The 18,913-nt window shown below is 55.4% G+C and overlaps 1 protein-coding gene and 1 non-coding gene across 18 annotated transcripts in view; both read left to right on the forward strand.

The window, feature by feature from the left end:
• TRPM2 (transient receptor potential cation channel subfamily M member 2) overlaps positions 1-11,439 on the forward strand; it is a 62,943-nt gene extending 51,504 nt beyond the window's left edge. For 11 of the 17 annotated variants that reach the window (XM_027585316.2, XM_027585312.2, XM_027585313.2 and 8 more), the window contains 10 exons: positions 1,150-1,237; positions 1,895-2,052; positions 2,751-2,827; positions 3,076-3,177; positions 4,443-4,529; positions 5,064-5,169; positions 6,761-6,862; positions 8,312-8,428; positions 8,979-9,141; positions 9,485-10,506. In XM_027585316.2, coding sequence (XP_027441117.1) covers positions 1,150-1,237; positions 1,895-2,052; positions 2,751-2,827; positions 3,076-3,177; positions 4,443-4,529; positions 5,064-5,169; positions 6,761-6,862; positions 8,312-8,428; positions 8,979-9,104 — 963 coding nt within the window. In that variant the 3' untranslated portion in view covers positions 9,105-9,141; positions 9,485-10,506. Of the gene's footprint in view, positions 1-1,149; positions 1,238-1,894; positions 2,053-2,750; positions 2,828-3,075; positions 3,178-4,442; positions 4,530-5,063; positions 5,170-6,760; positions 6,863-8,311; positions 8,429-8,978; positions 9,142-9,484; positions 10,509-10,979 lie in introns of those variants that run through there. The other 6 variants (XM_027585326.2, XM_027585325.2, XM_027585324.2 and 3 more) reach the window with 5 other exon arrangements.
• Positions 5,123-5,212, forward strand: LOC113919100. Its single transcript, XR_003518830.1, has one exon. It is a non-coding gene; the product is annotated as a Z6 small nucleolar RNA (small nucleolar RNA).
• Positions 11,440-18,913: the final 7,474 nt, after the last annotated feature.

The following is an 18,913-nucleotide window of genomic DNA, read 5'->3' on the forward strand; positions in this document are numbered from 1 at the left end:
TCCATCCATCATCCATCCATCCTTCCTTCCATCCATCATCCATCCATCCATCCATCCATCCATCCTTCCTTCCATCCATCATCCATCCATCCTTCCTTCCATCCATCATCCATCCATCCATCCATCCATCCTTCCATCCATCATCCATCCATCCATCCATCCATCCATCCATCCTTCCATCTGTCATCCATCCATCCATCCATCCATCCATCCATCTATCCATCCTTCATTTCATGTTTCCTTTGCTCCTCCTCTGTGCCATATCCAGGGCTGTCCTGAGGAATGTCAAGGTGAACAGGAATTGTCTCCCCCTCAGAGGTTTCCAGTGTGGGTGGCACAGACATAAATGTCCATTGTCACAGTGTGGTTTAATAAGCACAGCAATGAAGGCAGATGTGGGGGCTGGCGGGTCAGGGAGGCCTCCAGCCTCCAGGATAAGGAGGGGGAGGCAGGGTGGAGGTTGGGTCCCTGCCCTTCTGTGCCCCTCTTGCTGGGGGCACAGAGGACTTGTGCTTTCTTATGAGAGCCCCTGCTGCCCACAGCAGCCTCCCAGCAGGCAGCGCTTGAGCCCTCCAGGCTGGCACTGGAGCCTTGTCTCTTCTCAGCTCTGCTGTGTCAGGTGGGGGCAAGCCACCTGGCCACTGGGCTGGCAGGGGCTCCGCCATCAGCCAGCCCCTGCCCAGGGACCACTGCATGTGGGGGTCTGCCCTAACGGCCTCCTCCCCTGTGGGGCCTCGCCTTGCTGACACCCTCTAACATGGGTGCTGCCGAGCGGCGTCCTCCTAGCCCCTATTCGTCCCGTGGCTCCTGCCATCGCCTGCAGTTGAGTATGTTTGGTTTCTAGAAGCTTCTTTTCTCTGGGAGGAGCAGGAGCCATGGGAAACTCCGTGGGTCATGGTGCCCCACCTTCTCCCTGTGGCTCAGAGCTGTCTTCTGGGGCTTCAGCATGGTCCAGTGGCCTCTGGTGTGTCCAGTTCCAGTGGCCATTGTGTCTCTCTGGTGGGCACTGCTGGTGACCGAGGGAAACAGGGCGGGCTTGGATGCAGCAGGATGGGCGCTACCAGCGGTGCCCTGTGGTTTCAGTGGAGGGGTGGCTGTGCTGTACGGGGGCAGGTGCTGACCATACCTTGTTTGGGATGTGCCTTTCAGGTGGCCCAGACGTCCAGAGCATTGCACTGGATCATGAAGGCGCTGAGGGACGGTGGCTTTGGCTCAGAGGAGGGCCTCCCCACCCTGGGTGAGTGGAGGCTGCGACCGCGGCTGGTCTCTACTGGCCTGTGTTCTTTTGAATCTGGGGGTCCATGGGGAGGAGAAGCAGCAGGCAGGGCTCCCCCTAGGCCTGGGGATGGGCTGACTGAACTCTTCCTGAGCACCGAGCGCCCAGTGGGAGCATAGCCTGTCCCAGAGAAGCAGGGGCCCTGCACAGCCGAGCCCCCCACATGACCAGGTGGGGGACTTTGAGAAGAGGCCTGGCCCACGTCCCTGACCTCCTCTTGTGCATCATGACACAAAGGAGGGGCAGCTCCAGAAGGTGCTGGGGGACAGAAAGCAAAGTCTGCATTTCCAAGTTTGCGGCCAGCCAGGAAGTGAGCATGACTAGCCCTCCTGGGGCATTGTTGGCCCTCCTTAACTGGACGGGCTCTGGGGCAGCCACACAAGGAGGCAGGTGCTGGCTGGGGGCACACTCCCTGACCCCAGATCTCGGTCCTCCCAGAGCCATGGTCCTGGGGCCCTGGGCTGGGGCCCCCTTCAGGGCTGGTGGTGTTCACTCTGGGCTCAGGGAGGTGGAGAAGGCTCAGTTTTGGGTAAAGGGCCATAGAGGACGCCCCTGTCCTGTGGGCAGGTGCCTGAGCCGGGGTCCGGCTTTGCCCACCGCTCCTTGTGGCTGTTCCAGCACCCAAGACGACCTCAGAGGGGCAGGACCATGAGCTGGACGGCAGGCAGAAGGCAGAAGATGTGGGCGACACCCACCACGTGAACGCCCGGCACCTCCTCTACCCCAACTCCCACGTCACGCGTTTCCCCGTGCCCAACGAGAAGGTGCCCTGGGAGGTGAGTGCCAGCCTTGGCCGGAGGCGCCCGGGTTCTGGGGCAGCAGTCCTGCCCCGAGCCCTCCGACACAGCCGGGCCCCAGGTGCACTCACCGGCTGCAGCCCCCCAGGGACGTGTTGGACACAGGAGGAGACAGAGTCCCGCTGGTACACACAGCTAAGGGTGGTGGAGCTGGGATCTGACCCACACGGGGAGCAGACTGTCCCACCACCTCTGGCCACCTCGCTGGTCCTGGACCCCAGCATCCCGAGGTGGTCAGTGCCCCTTTTGTGAGCACCAGCTGAGGGAAAGCATCGAAGGGAGAGGAAGGGCTGACGGCCTTTGCGGGCCCTCCCTGCCCCCACGGGCTTTCTCTCTGGCCTTTCCAGAACCTTCCAGGCTGTGGCTTCCATTCCTTCTCCCCATCCCCTGCCAGCTGGAGTCTTCCTCACTCCTGCAGTCCAGCCTGGACCCCCCACCCCAGCCTGGGGGCTCCCCTAGACCAGCAGTGCCGTTGCTGCCCCCTCGGCTGGGTCCCCAGTGGAGGGTGCACCCCGCAGGCCTGCCTGAGCTCAGAGCTACCATGTGCACTTTGGGGAGGGTCTCGGGGTCCTTGGCTATGAGCACTTTGACGAGGAGGAGCCGCCGTTGGTCATCCTGGGTGCCCTAGCTGTAGTCTGGGGTAACCGTCTGAGGGGAGAACCGCCGTGTTTGTGCAGACGGAGTTTCTCATCTATGACCCACCCTTTTACACGGACGACAGGAAGGACAAGGCCTCGGTGGACCCCATGGGAAAGTGAGTGTGTGCATCCCTGCCCCCGGCAGGAGGGTGGACGAGGGACCCGCCAGGCACTCCGGGTGACCGCCAGCGCCGGCTCAGGGCGAGGGTCTGCTTCCTGCCTGGACGGGGTGCCCGCTCTCCCCAAGGACTGGGATGTGCTGGGAGGCGCGTGGCTGTGGGCATCTGCGGTCGCAGGCTCTCTGACGGCCCAGCCCAGGGCACCACCCTCTCTTACCGGGACGTGACTCTCCACTTGCTCCCAGCGCCCTGGAAGCCTTGGCTGGCATCAGCTACAACGCCGTGGATGGGCCCATAGACCGGCGGAGCTTCCACGGGCTCTACGCGGTTCAGGATGGGCTCCCTCTGTGAGTGCGGCCGCCCGCCATCCTGCATCACCCTGACCCTGTGGGGGCCTTTGGAGGCTTGCTTCTGGGCTCAGCTGTCCTGTCTTGGCAAACTAGCCATTTTTCTGGTAAAAATGAACAAAACACAGAAGAAAAGACACATTGACATAAAACGTTTCCTTGGTACTTCGACGAGGCCCCCCTCCCTGCCCCTCCTGGGACTCACCCCACTGGCCTTGGGTGCTTTGCCTTCAGCCCTGAGTAACCTCGGGGACTTCCGTTCTTCCCCGTAAAATGGGGATGACCGTCCCGCCATCTCCATGGATTTCTGAGAAAGAGCAGACTTCCCCCGAGAGGGTTCTGGCCACAGGGGAGCCGTTGAGGGGCAGTGGGGTCCCGTCAGGGCATGAACGTGTTTCCCAGCGTCTGTTCTGTGCGGGGACGGGCACTCTGTACGTCTGAGTCCAGCTGTTGAGTGACCGGTGACATCATGCCTGGCAGTCCTTGGGGATCACCTCTGTGTGTCAGCCTGGGGGTCTGGAGTTGAAGGAGCCTCCTCTGGGCAGAGTCGCTGGGGAGGAGGCCGCTCCAGGGGCTGGAGGATGAGAAAGGGGCCGTCAGAATTAGGGACAACAGTTGCTGGGACACCGTGAGCCCCTGGAGCGGACGGGCCCTGGGGCCGCTTGAGAGAGCTGGCAGGGGCAGGGCTTTCATTAATGTCCTGGAACAAGAGTGGGCCACGGTGTCCGGAGGTGGTGGGAGACGGGCCCCCACTGCCGAGACAGGAGGCCACGCGGGGCCGTGGCACGGGGAGACAGCAGGTTGGCATGTCACAGAGGGACCCGCGTGTGTGAGGCCTTCGGGTGCGGACGTGTGTCTATGCGCGATGAGCTAGGCACATGCTCTCTGGGGGGCGCGGTGTCCACCCCAACACTGCTGCGTCCGCAGTGGGGCCGGATGTTGCTTTTCCAACCAACTCCAAGGTGCCCTGAAGCTCCTGCCTCATCCCTCGGAGGCCCTCAGGGACAACATGTGTCCCCAGCGGGACAGTCCTAGGTGGGGAGTTGGAGTTGGCTGGGCTGGTGGATCTGGGGTCCCATCAGCGCCTCCACACGCTGGCTCTTTCCCAGCATCCCACTGAGGTGAGCTGTCTGTGCCCTGAAGATCCTGGGCCGCAGAAGGTCCGGGGGGAGCCGGCGTGCTCCCCCGAGGGGCCCCTGCCCACTGCCCCGGCCTGGTCCTCCCAGAGGCAAGCGGCAATCTAAGCGGACCCCTGTCCACCCCAGGAACCCCATGGGCCGCACAGGACTGCGTGGGCGGGGAAGCCTTGGTTGTTTGGGACCCAACCACACACTGCAGCCTGTGATCACCCGGTGAGTACGCCACCGATGAGGCCACCCAGTCACCCACGGGCCCCTCCTCAGGTCCATTCCATCCGCTGACCCTCGGGCACACCCGAGACATGGGGCGGGAGTGTCCGTACCCCCTGGGAGAAACCCAGGCCCGTCCCCACACCCTGGGCTGCCCTTGTTTCCCCTTGGGTCCCCCTTTCCTGGCTTGCCTCTGGGAGAGGGGCAAAGCCACGGCCAAAGCCCAGGACCACAGACAAAACGAAAATACGTGTAATCCCACCCAGCATTTCCAAAGAGTGAGCAGTGGGTCAGCGGGGGCCAGGGCGTGTGCCTCTTTGAGGCTTTCGATAGAAAATGATTTGCCTGAGAAGCCAGCCCATGCTGGTCCTCCCAGCAGTAGTGAAGTGGGGAAGACACCCCCTAATGGCCGCTAGCCCGGTTCTTCCCCTGGGGCGGCTGCTGGGGAAGGAGACAGGGTCGGCCCCCGGGAGGGCAGGGGGGCAGAGGTGGGGAGCCCTCCTGTCAGAGGACCCCCGTGAACGGCCCCTTCTGCAGGTGGAGGCGGAACCAGGATGGCGCCATCTGCAGGAAGAGCATAAAGAAAATGCTGGAGGTGCTGGTCGTGAAGCACCTGCTCTCGGAATTCTGGGCCCTGCCAGGGGTGAGCCAGTGGGAGCTGCCCATCCGTCGGTCCCACCCAAGCGCCCAGCACCTGCCCCACTGCAGTCACCCGCCACCCCCACCCCCTGCCACCCGCCTGCTCTGGACTCTGTCCCTGGTCCTGAAGGGGAAACTTGTACTGGGCTTTGTAGGAGGAACCCCGCTCCTGTTTGCTTCTCCTGCAGTTGTGAAAACAGGTTCAAAGACTCTGGTGTGTGGAGTCTGACTGGTACCCGCTGTGTCTGAGCACCAGGCTCAGGGCTGGGGCTGTGTCCGAGCCCAGCTGGGCCTCCTGTGGAGCTCGTGGCCTCAGGGGCCACACGGCTCCTCATGCAGGTGTCCCGGGCGGGCACCTACCTCTGTGCGGCGCTGAGCTGAGCTCTGAGGACAGTCAACGTGCAGAGCTGTGGGGAGGCAGGGAGTGGCAGATGCTTGTAGGGCTGAAGGCCGGAGTGCACCCCAAGGCCTTGTAGGGACAAACCTGATTGGGGTGCAGGAGGCCCTGGGCTGAACCTCTTGGGTTTTACTCCCAGATCACTCTGCCTTCCCCAGCCCCCATCCTTGTTCTGGGGTCCTGGCAGGAGGACCAGGTCCCCCGGCAGGCTCTGAGCTGGTGCACAGTGTCTGGGATGTGGCCCTGTTCGGGGGGCCTCTCCTCTGAGCCTGTTCCTGGGACGTCCGTGATCTACCCCAGCTCGGCACCTGCCCATGGCCCAGTGGCTGCTCGGCTGCGGATGGCCAGGTCCCGGGGCTGCAACAAGGAGTCCGGGGCGCTGGGCAGCTCTGGCCCCTGCAGCCAGGACTCCTGTATCCCCAGCTGAGGGAGCACCATGCTGAACGGGGGGTTGGCTTACGGCCGGCCCCTCTCGCCCTGGGGCTTCTCTAACACGATTCAGCCTCCCTCTTGGGCACTTTAATCTCTCCGGTCAGGACACTGGCCCAGCCCCAATGTGGTTCCTACCAACTGGCATCTTCCGAGCAGCATGCCTGCAGACCCCCTGGGCACTGTGCCTGCAGACCCCCCAGTGGCCTGCCTGAATGGGTCTCTGGCACTTGCATCTTTCGAGGGGCAGGCATGTCTCAAGGGCCAAAGCAGGATGGCTGTGATAGGGACTTGGAGGGACTTCAGTAACAAGCAGGGTCTCTTAGAGGGTCGAGGGCCGGGCGCTGCAGGCTCAGAATCCGGGTCCCCGGGGCAGGGGGCGTTGGGAATGGCCGGGAGCCCAGCCTGGGGGAGCAGAGGTGGGAGATGGCATCTGAGGGATGCAAACAATGAAAACATGCCCTCCTGCTGGTGGGCAGGTGGGGGGCAGGGCACTGGTTTCCTTATGGGCGCCAGAGAGAGGCCCCAGTGCCCGTGTGCACCCCACCGAGGTTGAGCCTTTGGCCCGACTCAGCCCTGCTCCATCCCAGGCTGACGTGGGCAGCGGGCTCTGGGCAGTATCGCTGCAGCCCCGAGACAGCCAAGCTGCCAGACCCTCGTCCGCCTGCGCCTCCGCGGGGCTGGCCGGCTGCCCGCGCTGGGCTGGTGGCCAGGGGAGGTGGGTCTCTGCACAGCCTCGCAGACCTGCCTCTGCCTCCTCTCTGCTTAGGGCTCTCGCGAACCAGGAGAGATCCTGCCCCGGAAGCTGAAGCAGGTCCTCCGCAGAGAGTTCTGGTCTTCCTTCCAGAACTTGCTGATTCAGGGCACCGAGGTAAGGGGCCGTCCTGCTTCAGTCCCGTCTGTGTGTCCCGGTCCCCCACAGCGTGCTGCTGGTGAGGGCTGCAGGGTGAGCAGAGGATGGGACGCTGGGCACCCTGCTCCCAGCCCGCACCCCGCAGCTCCTGAAGGGAGGACCTGGGAGCAGGAGGGGTGGCAGGCCGTGGCTCTGGGCCTTGGGCACCTGCTTCCCCTCTCTGTCCCCATTCTCTCTAAATCAAGGGGCTGGGTGCCTCCCTCCCACACTCACTCTTGCCCTGAGCACACCCGGGCACACGGGGACCACAGGGTCTGTGTCTCCCTGGGCAGAGGGGCGCTGGCACGCCAGCCGCCGGCTCCCCAGGCCCTGGCCCGTGCAGCTTGGTCAGGCCTGTATTCTTCATCGAATCTATTCGTCATTCCGAAAGCAGTCCGCATTTGCCGCCACACACCCACGTTCACTCTCGCCCATGGCGCCGCCCGGAGAGCTCCGCTCCAGGCTCTCCGTCGACCTCTGTGCACGCCCACGCGGGGCTCCGGAGCCCGTGACCTCTGTGCGTGAACACCACACACGCTTGACAGAAGTGGGGCCACATGGCACACATTTCTCCATAACCTTTTTCACTTAATTCGCAATAGTCATGTTTTTAAGCCCTGATTTAAAAATTCACCTGCCCTTTTCCATGGCCCTGGGAGGCTCTGCGCCATGATTTGCCGAGCGTCCTCAGTGGACATCTGAGTTGTTCCCGGCCCTGTTTCTGGCCCCACTCGGGGCAAAACAGGCAAGAGCTGCTGTTCAGAGTTTTGACCTACAAAGCCAGTCCTTTCACGAGGGCCGTCCCGGGCAGGGCTGGGGGTGACACTGCCATCTCTCTTCTGTACTTTGTGAGAAAAATTAAGTAGTTTATTTATTGAAATCCATGTACCATAAAATTAACCGTTTCAAAGTGAGCAGGTCAGTGGCCTTGAGTGCCCTGGCCATGGGTGCGACCATCAGTCCACCTGTCCAGCACATTCGCATCAGCCCAAGTGCCCATCCCACCCAGCAGCGCTCGCTGCCGCCCCCGCCCCCGCCCCTGCAGGCACCCGTCGGCCCCCACAGGACCCCCACTGCTAGTGGAATCACATGGTGTGCGGCCTTTGGCATCTGCTTCTTTCACTTAGCGTCATGTTTTTGAGGTCCGCCATCCTGTTTCAGTCCTTCCAAGAACAGTGAGGAGGGTCTGGATGTCGGGCCAGAGCCCGGGAGCGAGCTGAGTGAGGAAGCTGGGGCCGTGTTGGGGAGCAAGATGCACCGGGCAGGGAGATGGGGGCAGGGTCTGGGGCAGCAGACAGCTGTGCCCAGGGCGTCCCAGGGCCTGGAGGGAGCAAAGGGCTCGCGTGGGGCCCCTCCCTCTGGAAGTGCGCCGGGGCGGGGCTCAGTGCTCCACTGGGCAGACCAGCTTACCCCCGCGCTGCCCCCCAGGTGTACAAGGGGTACGTGGACGACCCAAGGAACACGGACAACGCCTGGATTGAGACGGTGGCCATCAGCATCCACTTCCCAGACCAGAGCGACATGGACCTGAAGAGGCTGAACTCTGTATGGGGCTTCGGCCACAGACTCCCAGGAGGGGGAGACGTGGGGCGGGCATGCTCTGGGGGGACCTCCAGGCCTCCGGGACGGGTCTGCCCGGGTTCCCAGGCGGCCAGAGCTGGCTAAGACCAGAGGGTGGGGGCTGCAGAGAGTAGGGGGCTCCAAGAGGCACCAGGAGAGGCCAGAGCCGAGCCAGAGTTGCAGGATTCACGTGTCTTCACGGGGATAGCATCCCCCATGCTTAGATCAGTCTAGAGCTGGGACCACCGAGGCCTAGGGAGCAGACCTGGGGCTGGGTTTGCAGGACAAACACCTGAGAATAAGGCCACCTGGTCTGTTCTCACGAAGGATTTTCGGGGCTGGGCAGGATTCTCTGAGTCATGTCTAAAGTAGCTGTTCTCACTCCCCTTTGCTAGAAGAGCACAGTGAGCCAGCCATAGGCCGGGCCTGTAGCAGGGACCAGGGCTGTGGCGTCCTCGCGGCCCTTCTGCAGCTGAAGCTTTGGGGTGCCTGTGCCGGCTCAGGGGGGAGTCAGGATCTCCGTTTGTCCTTGCAGCACCTGCACACCTGTGACCCCAGGATGTCTGTCCAGTGGCAGGTCGTGGACAAGCGCATCCCGCTGTATGCCAACCACAAGACCATCCTCCAGAAGGTGGCCACTCTGTTTGGGGCTTTCTATTGACCCGTGGACTCCGGCCGGGCCCTGTTGCCAGGGGCAGGTGAGGCTAGCCCGCCCGCGGTCCCTGTGGAGGCTTGGGCTGCCCCGCACACAGGTTGGGGGGTGCGAGGTCCCTGTGGAGGCTTGGGCTGCCCGAGCCGCATGCCGCCCTGGTCCTCGGGTGGCCAGGGGCTGCTGCTGGGGCACCGCGTGGTGTGCTGTGGGCATCTGCCACCTCTCATAGCCACCTCGAGTCGCCGACCAGATGAGCCTGTGAGTTGGAGGGCATCAGGGTGCCCCAAGGGGAGAGCCAAGGCAGGGGACACCTGGCTCTGGTCACTCGGCCATTCCTCAGGGTTGACATGTGGCCCCTGGGACCCTGCCAACCACCCTTGTCCCTGCAGCCTCGGCCCTCAGCCAGATTCCCTCCTGTCACATCGTGAGCAGCTCGTCCACGACCAGACGTGCATTGGCCCAAGGCGGGTGTTTCCTGGGTCGTCAGGGCTCCCCCGTGGTCTTCTCCTCGGGCCTACGTCCCGGAGACGGTGTCCACTGTGACTTTACTCGGACCCTCACCTGTTCTGGGGTGGGGCACCAGGCCCCTCACTTCACTGCCCTGGGTGGTCAGGGCTGAGCCCGTGCGTGAGGGAAGGGGGCCATGCAAGCACACGCCTTACCTGAGGATCCAAGGGTGTCTGCCTGTGGGCTACCCTGGGGCCTTGGGGGGGCTCTCCAGGCATGGCACTCCCTCCCTCCTCCCTGTGAGCCCAGGGAGGGGCAGGCGGTGGGCATAGATGGCGGGGGAGACACCCCGCTCGGTGTCAGTGGCTCACAAACCATCAGCATAAACCCCCAGGAGTCATCAGGGCTGGGAATATTGTAAAACCCAACATTAAATGTGCTGCCCAAACCAGCCTGCCCAGCGTCTTCCGTGCTTCCTACACATCAAGTTCAGGGGGCTATGTCTGGGCCACTGAAACCTCTTCCAATCCATGGCCAAGCCACCTGTGGCCCGAAGCTGTCTCTTGTGGCCATTTCCTACGGGTTCCTCCCCACGGACATTCTGCAGGTCCCTGAGGCCCAAACTCACCATGTCCTCTCCGATCCACCCCTGCCCCTCTCCCTACACTTTATTCTATGGGATGCGGCCCCCAGCATCGACCCCCAGCACCCAGGCTGGGACTCCTCGATCTCGAGCCCTTTCCATGGCTCCCCCTATGCAGGTGGGGGGCCTGGGTTTTTTATCTAGACTCATATACTTAGCCAAACTAGCATTCAACTGGCAGCACCAAATAAAGACATTTTGGAATTGTAAGGACTCAAAAAAAAAAAAAAAATGTGTTACTCACACATCCTTTCTGAAAGAATTTCTCTAAGATGAATTTCAGAAAAGCAAACACTGACTTAGCTCGGCTTCCGTAACAAAATTCCAGACGGGGCGGCTCAGACAGCAGACGTTTCTTTCCAGTCCTGGAGGCTGGAGGTCCGAGATCGAGGTGCCAGTGGGGTCGGTTGCCTGGAAGCAGGCGGACGAGACATGAGGGCGATCCCAGCGCCTAGGTCCCTTCTCACTCGGAAGGAGGAAGGAGATGCTGCCCACAGCAGTGCCGCGTGGACAGCACAGCTCACCGATGCAGGGCCGCAGAACGGTTGTGGGGCTAGTGGCCACGGGTGGGGCAGAGGCAGGGGAAGAACCGTACACCCCCGAGGAATTCAGTGGAGCGACGAGATCAGGGGATGCACAATAATCCGCAGAGGATGGTTACTAGGAAATAAAATGGTAGGGAACTCAAGGTACAGCGGTAATTACGGGACTGCACGTCGTGATTTTCATATGGGGATAAAAAATAATGCAACTCGTTTGTCTTATTTCCCGTGTATTTTTCTATGTCACCTAAGACAAAGAGACGTCTGATCGCTAACAACGTGGGGAAGTCGCGCTGGCAAAGGCTCTCAAAGGGAAAGGTGTGGGAAGAGTTCTAGCAGGACCCATGGACGCATGTACATAAGTGATGGACAATGTGTTTATATATATGATGTGAAATATGTATGTCCGTGTATTAACTTACGTGTAACATACGCATACAGACATAGCACATACATAAACATACACTGCTCATGCATGTGTCTGTACATGATTCTGCACCCACCCCAACAGCAGGAACCGGAGGCCGGAGGAGACACACGGGACATTCACAAAAACCAAGCGTGTGTCACACCATCGAGGAGAGATCGCAACAGCTTTGCGAAGGCGGCCCCAGGACGGAGCCACACTCTCCGGCCAGAGCATTAGAACAGTAGCATTAGAGGGGCGCCGGGCGGCTCCGTTGGTTAAAGGTCTGCCTTCAGCTCAGGTCGTGATGTCGGGGTCCGGGGATGGAGCCCCGCATCATGTCGCTTCCTGCTCAGGGGGGAGCCTGCTTCTCCCTCTCCCTCTGCCCCTCTTCCCACTCCTGCTGTCTCTCTAAATAAATAAAATCTCAAAACAAAACAAAACAAAACAAAACAACAGTAACTTTAGAACAAGGACGTACACCAGAAGGGACAGAAACTACCTCTAGTGGTTCCAGGAGGCTGTGCTTGGGACGATGAGTGACCGGTCCCTGACCAGCTCGGATGGACAGGAGGTGGTGTCCAGGGCAGGGCACTGCTGGGTGATGCAGCCCTCTGCCCTCCGTCCTCCCTGGAGGGGCTTTGGTCCTGCTTCCCGGGCAAGAGCACTAATGAGGAAGGCAGAGCCTGTCGGGAGAGCAGACGCTGTCCTTGAGACTCTGGCCAGCACTCGGTCCCAGGGCCACCCCCAGCTGCTCAGGGAAGGACAAGCAAGCACCGTGAGCTGGGCATTGTCCAGGGAAAGCCCAGGGTGGCCGCTGTACCCGCCGCCTCCCTGCCCGCGACCTGCCCCTTTAGTGGGGAGCAAACCAATGCAAGGCAGTGAGGGGGTTCATGTCACAACCTGTGGGATGCGGCTGAAGAGTCTCAAGAGAAACTTCTATAACCTTAGATGCGCTTATTCGAAAATCAAAGACTGAAAGTGAATTATCTGAGGTTATAACTGAAGAAGCTCAAGAAAAGGCTACAACATAAATGCAGGGGCCAAAGAAGCAGGGTTTATGGAGGAGGGAAAATAAAAGTCAGCAGGATAGATACGTTAAAAAGTCGGTTCTTGGAAAAGACAGACCAAGCAGACAGAACGTGGCAATCCGTCAGCCGGTGAGGCTCTGGGAGAGCCCGCGGGGTCCCCGGCCCTGCCTTCTCGGGCTCGCCATCAGCTGCCCTCTGTCCTCTCCCTCTGTGTTGCTCCAGTCCCCCCTGGGAGCCAGCTATTTCCAACAGTGCCTGCCAGGCCCCGGCTTCTGTCTGGGGGTCCCCATGGCTGGGCCAGGGCCGGAGCTGGGCCCCCCTGGGGCCGGTGTGGAGGCCAGGGCAGAGAGGGCTGACCGTGCACCAGAAAGGGCGGGGCGGGGCAGCAGAGAGGCGAGCACACAGCCAGACACCCCGAGGAGGGGCGGTCTCCCTGGGGGGGGGCAGCGCACTGGCCTCACCGAGGTGTTTTATTCATTGGCCTGGTTTCATCCTGGCCCCTGTGGACGCCGCAGGCTCAGCTCCTCTGTGCTGGTCCCCAGAAAGATGCTCTCGGACCTTGCCTAGCAAAACCACCTTCCTGATGGGGAAGCAATTAACCAGCCGGAGCAGCTGTCTTGCATCCCTGGGGCCAGCAAGCCTGGATTCTGGGTAGATAAATGGGTGAGATAATCAGCCCTGAGCCCAATTACGGTCTGAAGGGCAGCTACTGCGGGCAGACCACGTGGCCAGGAGAGCAGTGGAAGGTTTCTGGTGTTTCTGAGAGCACAGGCGCATGGTCTGGAGTGGACGGAGAGCCAGACTCTCACAGGGCTCTGTGGCCATGGCCCGGCCGGTGGCCGGCGGCCCCTGTGAGGCTGGCCATGCGATTGGGAAAACGGCTTTTACCACACAGCTTTCCACGAGCACCTGAATCGATCTGTCCGTCCATCCGTCCACACAGAATCGCCCGAGAACAGCAAACCTGTGTGGCACGTTACTTTTTTCTGTTGTTGAGGCAGAACACACTTAAGTCTTCTGGGCACATCTCGCATGTGATCTGTGAGCAACCAGCACTCAGATCCAGATCCAGAACATGCAGCCCCAGGAACCCCTCCTGCCCCATCCCATCACTGCCCTCCGGAACTTTCCATAAGCAGAACCACACAGCGTAAGCTTGGCGTGTCTAGCCTCTCCCATTCTGCTTCATGTCTATGGATTCTCCTGCACCGGCACTGTGGTTTGGGGTAGCACGCCATTTAATTTGTTTGATTTGAATATTAAAATATTCCTTAATATTTTAAGGGGGCTCCCTTTAGGCATCTGTTTGATTTGCCCCACACTGATGTACCTGCAGCTTCAAGGCTTGCATTCAAGGCTTGCATTATTTTAATCTCTAAAGAGAGAGTCGGCTGTTGAAAGCAGAAATAATCAGGTGTCGTGTGGTCCCTACACACGAGGACGTCCACCGCTGCCCGGGCCATGGCCAAACGTGGCCTGAAGAACCACTGTGGTAAGCAGCCACAGCTGGACATGACACCCTAAGCAGCCACCGAAATCACACCGTAAAGAGTCACAGCTGGGGGCCAACTCAGGACAAAAGGCGTGATCACAAAAATGCATCCACAAGAAGGCAGGGAGAGAGGAAAAGGGAGCAGAGCAGAGGAAGACAGACCGGAGCCCGAGCCCGAGCCCGGAGTGTGGGTTCTCTCAGCCAGGACGGCACCGCCGGCAAAGGCTGTGGCCTGGTGCTCGTCGCGTCCTCCCCCCATGGTGTCCTCGTCTGTCTGGGACCCAACTGCAGTTAGCTCTGCTCTCTCCTCGCTCTGCTCCACTCTGTAACACCGACGCGGTCTTTTCTTCCTTGTCTTTTATGAAGTGCACTGATCAGTCACTTGTAATATGTCTTTCAATTCGGGTGTGTTTGAGGAGCTCTCACGACTGGAGTGAGATCATGCATTATTGGCAAGAACGGCCCAGAAGTGCTGGCGTGTGTTTCTCGGTCCACTGCATCAAGGGCTAAGTGACACTCATTTCTTATTACTGATGATATTAACCTCGGTCCCATAGGTAGGGTGGTTTCTGCTCTGCTTCTCCACCGTAAAATGATTATTTTTCCCTTTGTAGTTAATCAATATATGAAGATACCTTGGTGCTGTAGAAACCCTGTAGGAAGCAAAGTGTAAAGACAAAGTGTGAGGATGAAATTAGACACCCCACGCTGACGTAATTGCAACCAGGCTGCAGCGGCTGTGCCAGTGTCAGACAAAACCGAGTTCAAGGCAAACAATCTGGGGGTAAAGAGGGTTATCTCATAATGATGAAGGGCCAGTTTATAAAGAAGACATCATAATCTGAATAAAGGACTTCAAACTACATGAAGCAAAAGCTGATAGAAGTGCAAGGAACAGCAGACAAATCTACAATCACAGTCAGAGTCATCAACACCTCTCTGTCAACAATTAATAGAAGATCAGCAATAACATAAGATTCTAGGCTCACACTATCAGCAGTCTTGATCTCATCAACACTTCTAGAACATTCCACGGAGCAACCATACAACACATTTAAGTACACATATAACAATTATTAACACAGGCCCCTTTCTGGACCGTAAAATGAGTCAATCAGTTTAAAAGGACCCAAAGCATACAGAGTATGTTCTCTGACAATGAATTTAAATTAATAATCAGAACCAGAAAGAACTCTGGAAAAGCCCCAAAACATCTGGAAACAAAATAAAACACTTCTAAATCCACGAGTCAAAAAAGAAATCAAAAGGTAAATTAGAAAGTGTTTCAAACTTAATGAATTTCATTAAGAATTTCTGGGATGCAGCTAAAGCAGGACTTGGAGGGAAATTTATAGCGCTAAAATGCCTGTACTAGAGAAGAAGAAAAGTCTCAAACCAGTGAGCTCAGCTTTCACCTTAAGAAACCAAAAAAATGAAGAGAAATTAAATTCAATGTAAGCAAAAGATCAATTGGGAAATAAAAAAGTAAACAATAAGGAAGTCAATGAAACTAAATACTGGCTCTTTGAAAATGTCAATAAAATTGGTAGACTTCTATCCTGACTAATCAGTAATAGAAGAAAGAAGATGCAGATTACCTATATTAGGAATGAATTGACATCACTTCACATTCCGTATTGAAAAGATAACTAGGGGACATTATGGATAACTTTATACTGATAAATTCAACAATTTAAATGAAACAGACAATTCCTTTTTTTATTTATTTAAATTCAATTAACCGACATAGTGTATTAGTAGTTTCAGAGGTAGAGGTCAGTGATTCATCAGTTGCATACAACACCCAGTGCTCACTACGTCACGTGCCCTCCCTAATGCCCGTCACCCGGTTACCCCATCCCCCTCCCCCCTCCCCTCCAGCGACCCTCAGTTTGTTTCCTGTGATTAAGAGTCTCTCATGGTTTGTCTCCCTCTCTGATTTCATCTTGTTTTATTTTTCCCTCCCTTCCTCTGTGCTCCTCTGTTTTGTTTCTTAAATTCCACATGTGAGTGAGATCGTATGATCATTGTCTTTCTCTGATTGACTTATTCCGCTTAGCATAATACCCTCTAGCTCCATCCACGTCATTGCAAATGGCAAGATTTCATCTTTTCTGAGGGCTGAGTAATATTCCATTGTATATATGGACCACATCTTCTTTATCCATTCGTCTGTTGATGGACATCTGTACTCTTTCCATAGTTTGGCTATTATGGACATCGCTACTATAAACATTAGGGCACAGGCGCCCCTTCAGATCACTGCATTTGTATCTTTGGGGTAAATACCTAGTAGTGCAATTGCTGGGTCATAGGGTAGTTCTATTTTCAACTTTGGGGGAACCTCCATACTGTTTTCCAGGGTGGCTACACCAGCTTGCATTCCCACTAACAATGTAGGAGGGTTCCCCTTTCTCCACATCCTCGCCGACATCTGTCATTTCCTGACTAATTTTAGCCATTCTGACTGGTGTGAGGTGGTATCTCATTGTAGTTTTGTTGTTGTTGTTGTTTAAAGATTTTATTTATTTGACAGAGAGAGACACACAGCCAGAGAGGGAACACAAGCAGGGGGAGTGGGAGAGGGAGAAACAGGCTTTCCACCGAGCAGGGAGCCCGATGCGGGACTCAATCCCAGGACCCTGGGATAATGACCTGAGCTGAAGGCAGACACTTAATGACTGAGCCACCCAGGCACCCCTCATTGTGGTTTTGATTTGTATTTCCCTGATGCTGAGTGATATGGAGCATTTTTTCATGTGTCTGTTGGCTATTTGTATGTCTTCTTTGGAGAAATGCGTTTTCATGTCTTCTGTCCATTTCTTGATTGGATTATTTGTTCTTCGGGTGTTGAGTTTGATAAATTCTTTATAGATTTTGGATACTAGCCCTTTATCTGCTAAGACATTTGCAAATATCTTCCTCCCATTCTATAGGTTGTCTTTTAGTTTTGTTGACTGTTTCCTTTGCTGTACAAAAGATTTTTATCTTGATGAAGCCCCAATAGTTCATTTTTGCCCTTGCTTCCCTTGCCTTTGGAGACGTGTCTAGCAAGAAGTTGATGTGGCTGAGGTCAAAGAGGTTTGCTGCCTGTGTCCTCCTCTAGGATTTTGATGGATCTCTATCTCACATTTAGGTCTTTCATCCATTTTGAGCTTATTATTGTGTGTGGTGTAAGAAAATGGTCCAGTTTCATTCTTCTGCATGTGGCTGTCCAATTTTCCTGACACCATTTGTTGAAGAGACTGCCTTTTTTCCATTGGCTATTCTTTCCTATTTTGTCTGAGATTAGTTGGCCATAGAGTTGAGGGTCCATTTCTGGGTTCTCTATTCTGTTCCTTTGATGTATGTGGAAACAGACAATTCCTTGAGAGAGATGAACTACCAACACTCAGTCAAGGAAAAATATAATTTCAGCAGCTCTATCTCATTAAATAATGTAATAACATATAAAAATGATGATACATCATAGCCAAGTGGGATTTATTCCAAGGACACAAGGTTAATTCAACACTTGAATATCAGTTAATATAATCTCCCATAAGAACATATTAACTTTAAAAAAGCTTCTCGATGGGTGAAGAAAAGACATTTGACAAAATCCAAAACCCTTCCTGATAAAACAAACTCTCAGCAAACTAGAAATAGAAGGTATCAACCTTAAAAATAAAATAACCACTTCTTTTACTAGCAAAATGAGTTTATCCAGGAATAGCAGAGGAATTGCAATTTGGAGTGAGGCAAATTATGGTGAGCCAAGGCAGGTCCAAAGAGATAAAGGGAAGGTCAGCTTTTATTTGGTTTCAGGAGGAAGTTGGGGAGGGTTGTTTTAAACAGTTTATTGGAGAAAACAAGAGTTCGAGGTTGTGGCATTTCCTCATTGGCAGTAAGTGGTCGTTAGTGTGTTGTTGCTAGGACAGGGAGGGATCTTCCTTCCTCTCTTTAAGAGTAGGAGATTAAATTCCTATGGGAAAAATGTCCTCCTTCATCAAGATAATTCTTATCTTCCTTCTTCCTGCTGGTGATGCAGGCTGCAAGGAGTGGGACATGAGTGACAGTGCTTCTTTGGGGCTTCCTGACTCCATTTTCAAGAGGTTTCCTCTATTTTCACAAAGGGAACATCCTCTTACTGATAAGAACAGCTACAAAAACAATCTACCACCAACATTATTCTTAAAGGACTGAATGCGCTCCCTCTACGATTGGGATGAACAAGAATATGTGCTCTCAGTCCTCCTATTCAGTATCGAAATAGAGGCTCTAGCCAAAGCAATTAGACACAGATTGAAGTAAAAGGCATCCAGACTGGAAAAAAAAGAATAATCTTTTTATTTACAGATAACGTGATTGTATATGTAGAAAATCCTCAGGTGTCCATAAAAAAAAGTTACTAGAACAAATAAGTGATTTTAGCAAAGTTAAGATCAGTATACAAAAATCTCTTTTAGGGGCACCTGGGTGGCTCAGTCGTTAAGCGTCTGCCTTCGGCTCAGGTCATGATCCCAGGGTCCTGGGATGGAGCCCCGCTTCGGGCTCCCTGCTCATTGGGAAGCCTACTTCTCCCTCTCCCACTCCTCCTGCTTGTGTTCCCTCTCTGGCTGTGTCTCTCTCTGTCAAAATAAATAAAAAATAAAAAATAAAAAAAATCTTAAAAAAAACCCAAAAATCTCTTTTATTTCTATATATTAGCATTTAACAAGCAGAAATTGAAATAAAGATACCATTAACAATAACATGAAATTATGAGAAATAAGTCTGACAAGAGATAGGCAAGATATGTAAACCAAAAATTACAAAACACAGCTGAAAGAAACAAAAGCAGTTCTAAATAAATGAGAAGATATACCATGTTCATGGACTGAAGTACTCAATATCATCAAGATATAAATTCTTTCAAACTGATCTATAGATTCAGTGGAATCCCAAACAAAAGGCACCAGGCTTTTTTGCTGGAGGTTGGCAAGCTGGATCCAAAATTCATGAGGAAGTGCAAAGGATCTAGGATAACCAAAAAGAACTTTATGAAAACAAAAGTGGAAGATCACACTACCTGATTCAAGAATCATTATAAAGCTACAGCAATGAAGACAGCTTGGAAAATTGGCATAAAAATAGGCAAAGAGAGGGGTGCCTGGGTGGCTCAGTTGATTGAGCACCTGACTCTTGATTTCTGCTCAGGTCATGATCTCAGGGTGGGGAGAGGGAGCCCTTGGTCCAGCTCCGTGCTCAGTGGGGAGTCTCCTTGGGATTCTCTCTC

This window comes from Zalophus californianus, chromosome 1 (assembly GCF_009762305.2).
Source record: "Zalophus californianus isolate mZalCal1 chromosome 1, mZalCal1.pri.v2, whole genome shotgun sequence".
Classification (NCBI taxonomy): domain Eukaryota; kingdom Metazoa; phylum Chordata; class Mammalia; order Carnivora; family Otariidae; genus Zalophus; species Zalophus californianus.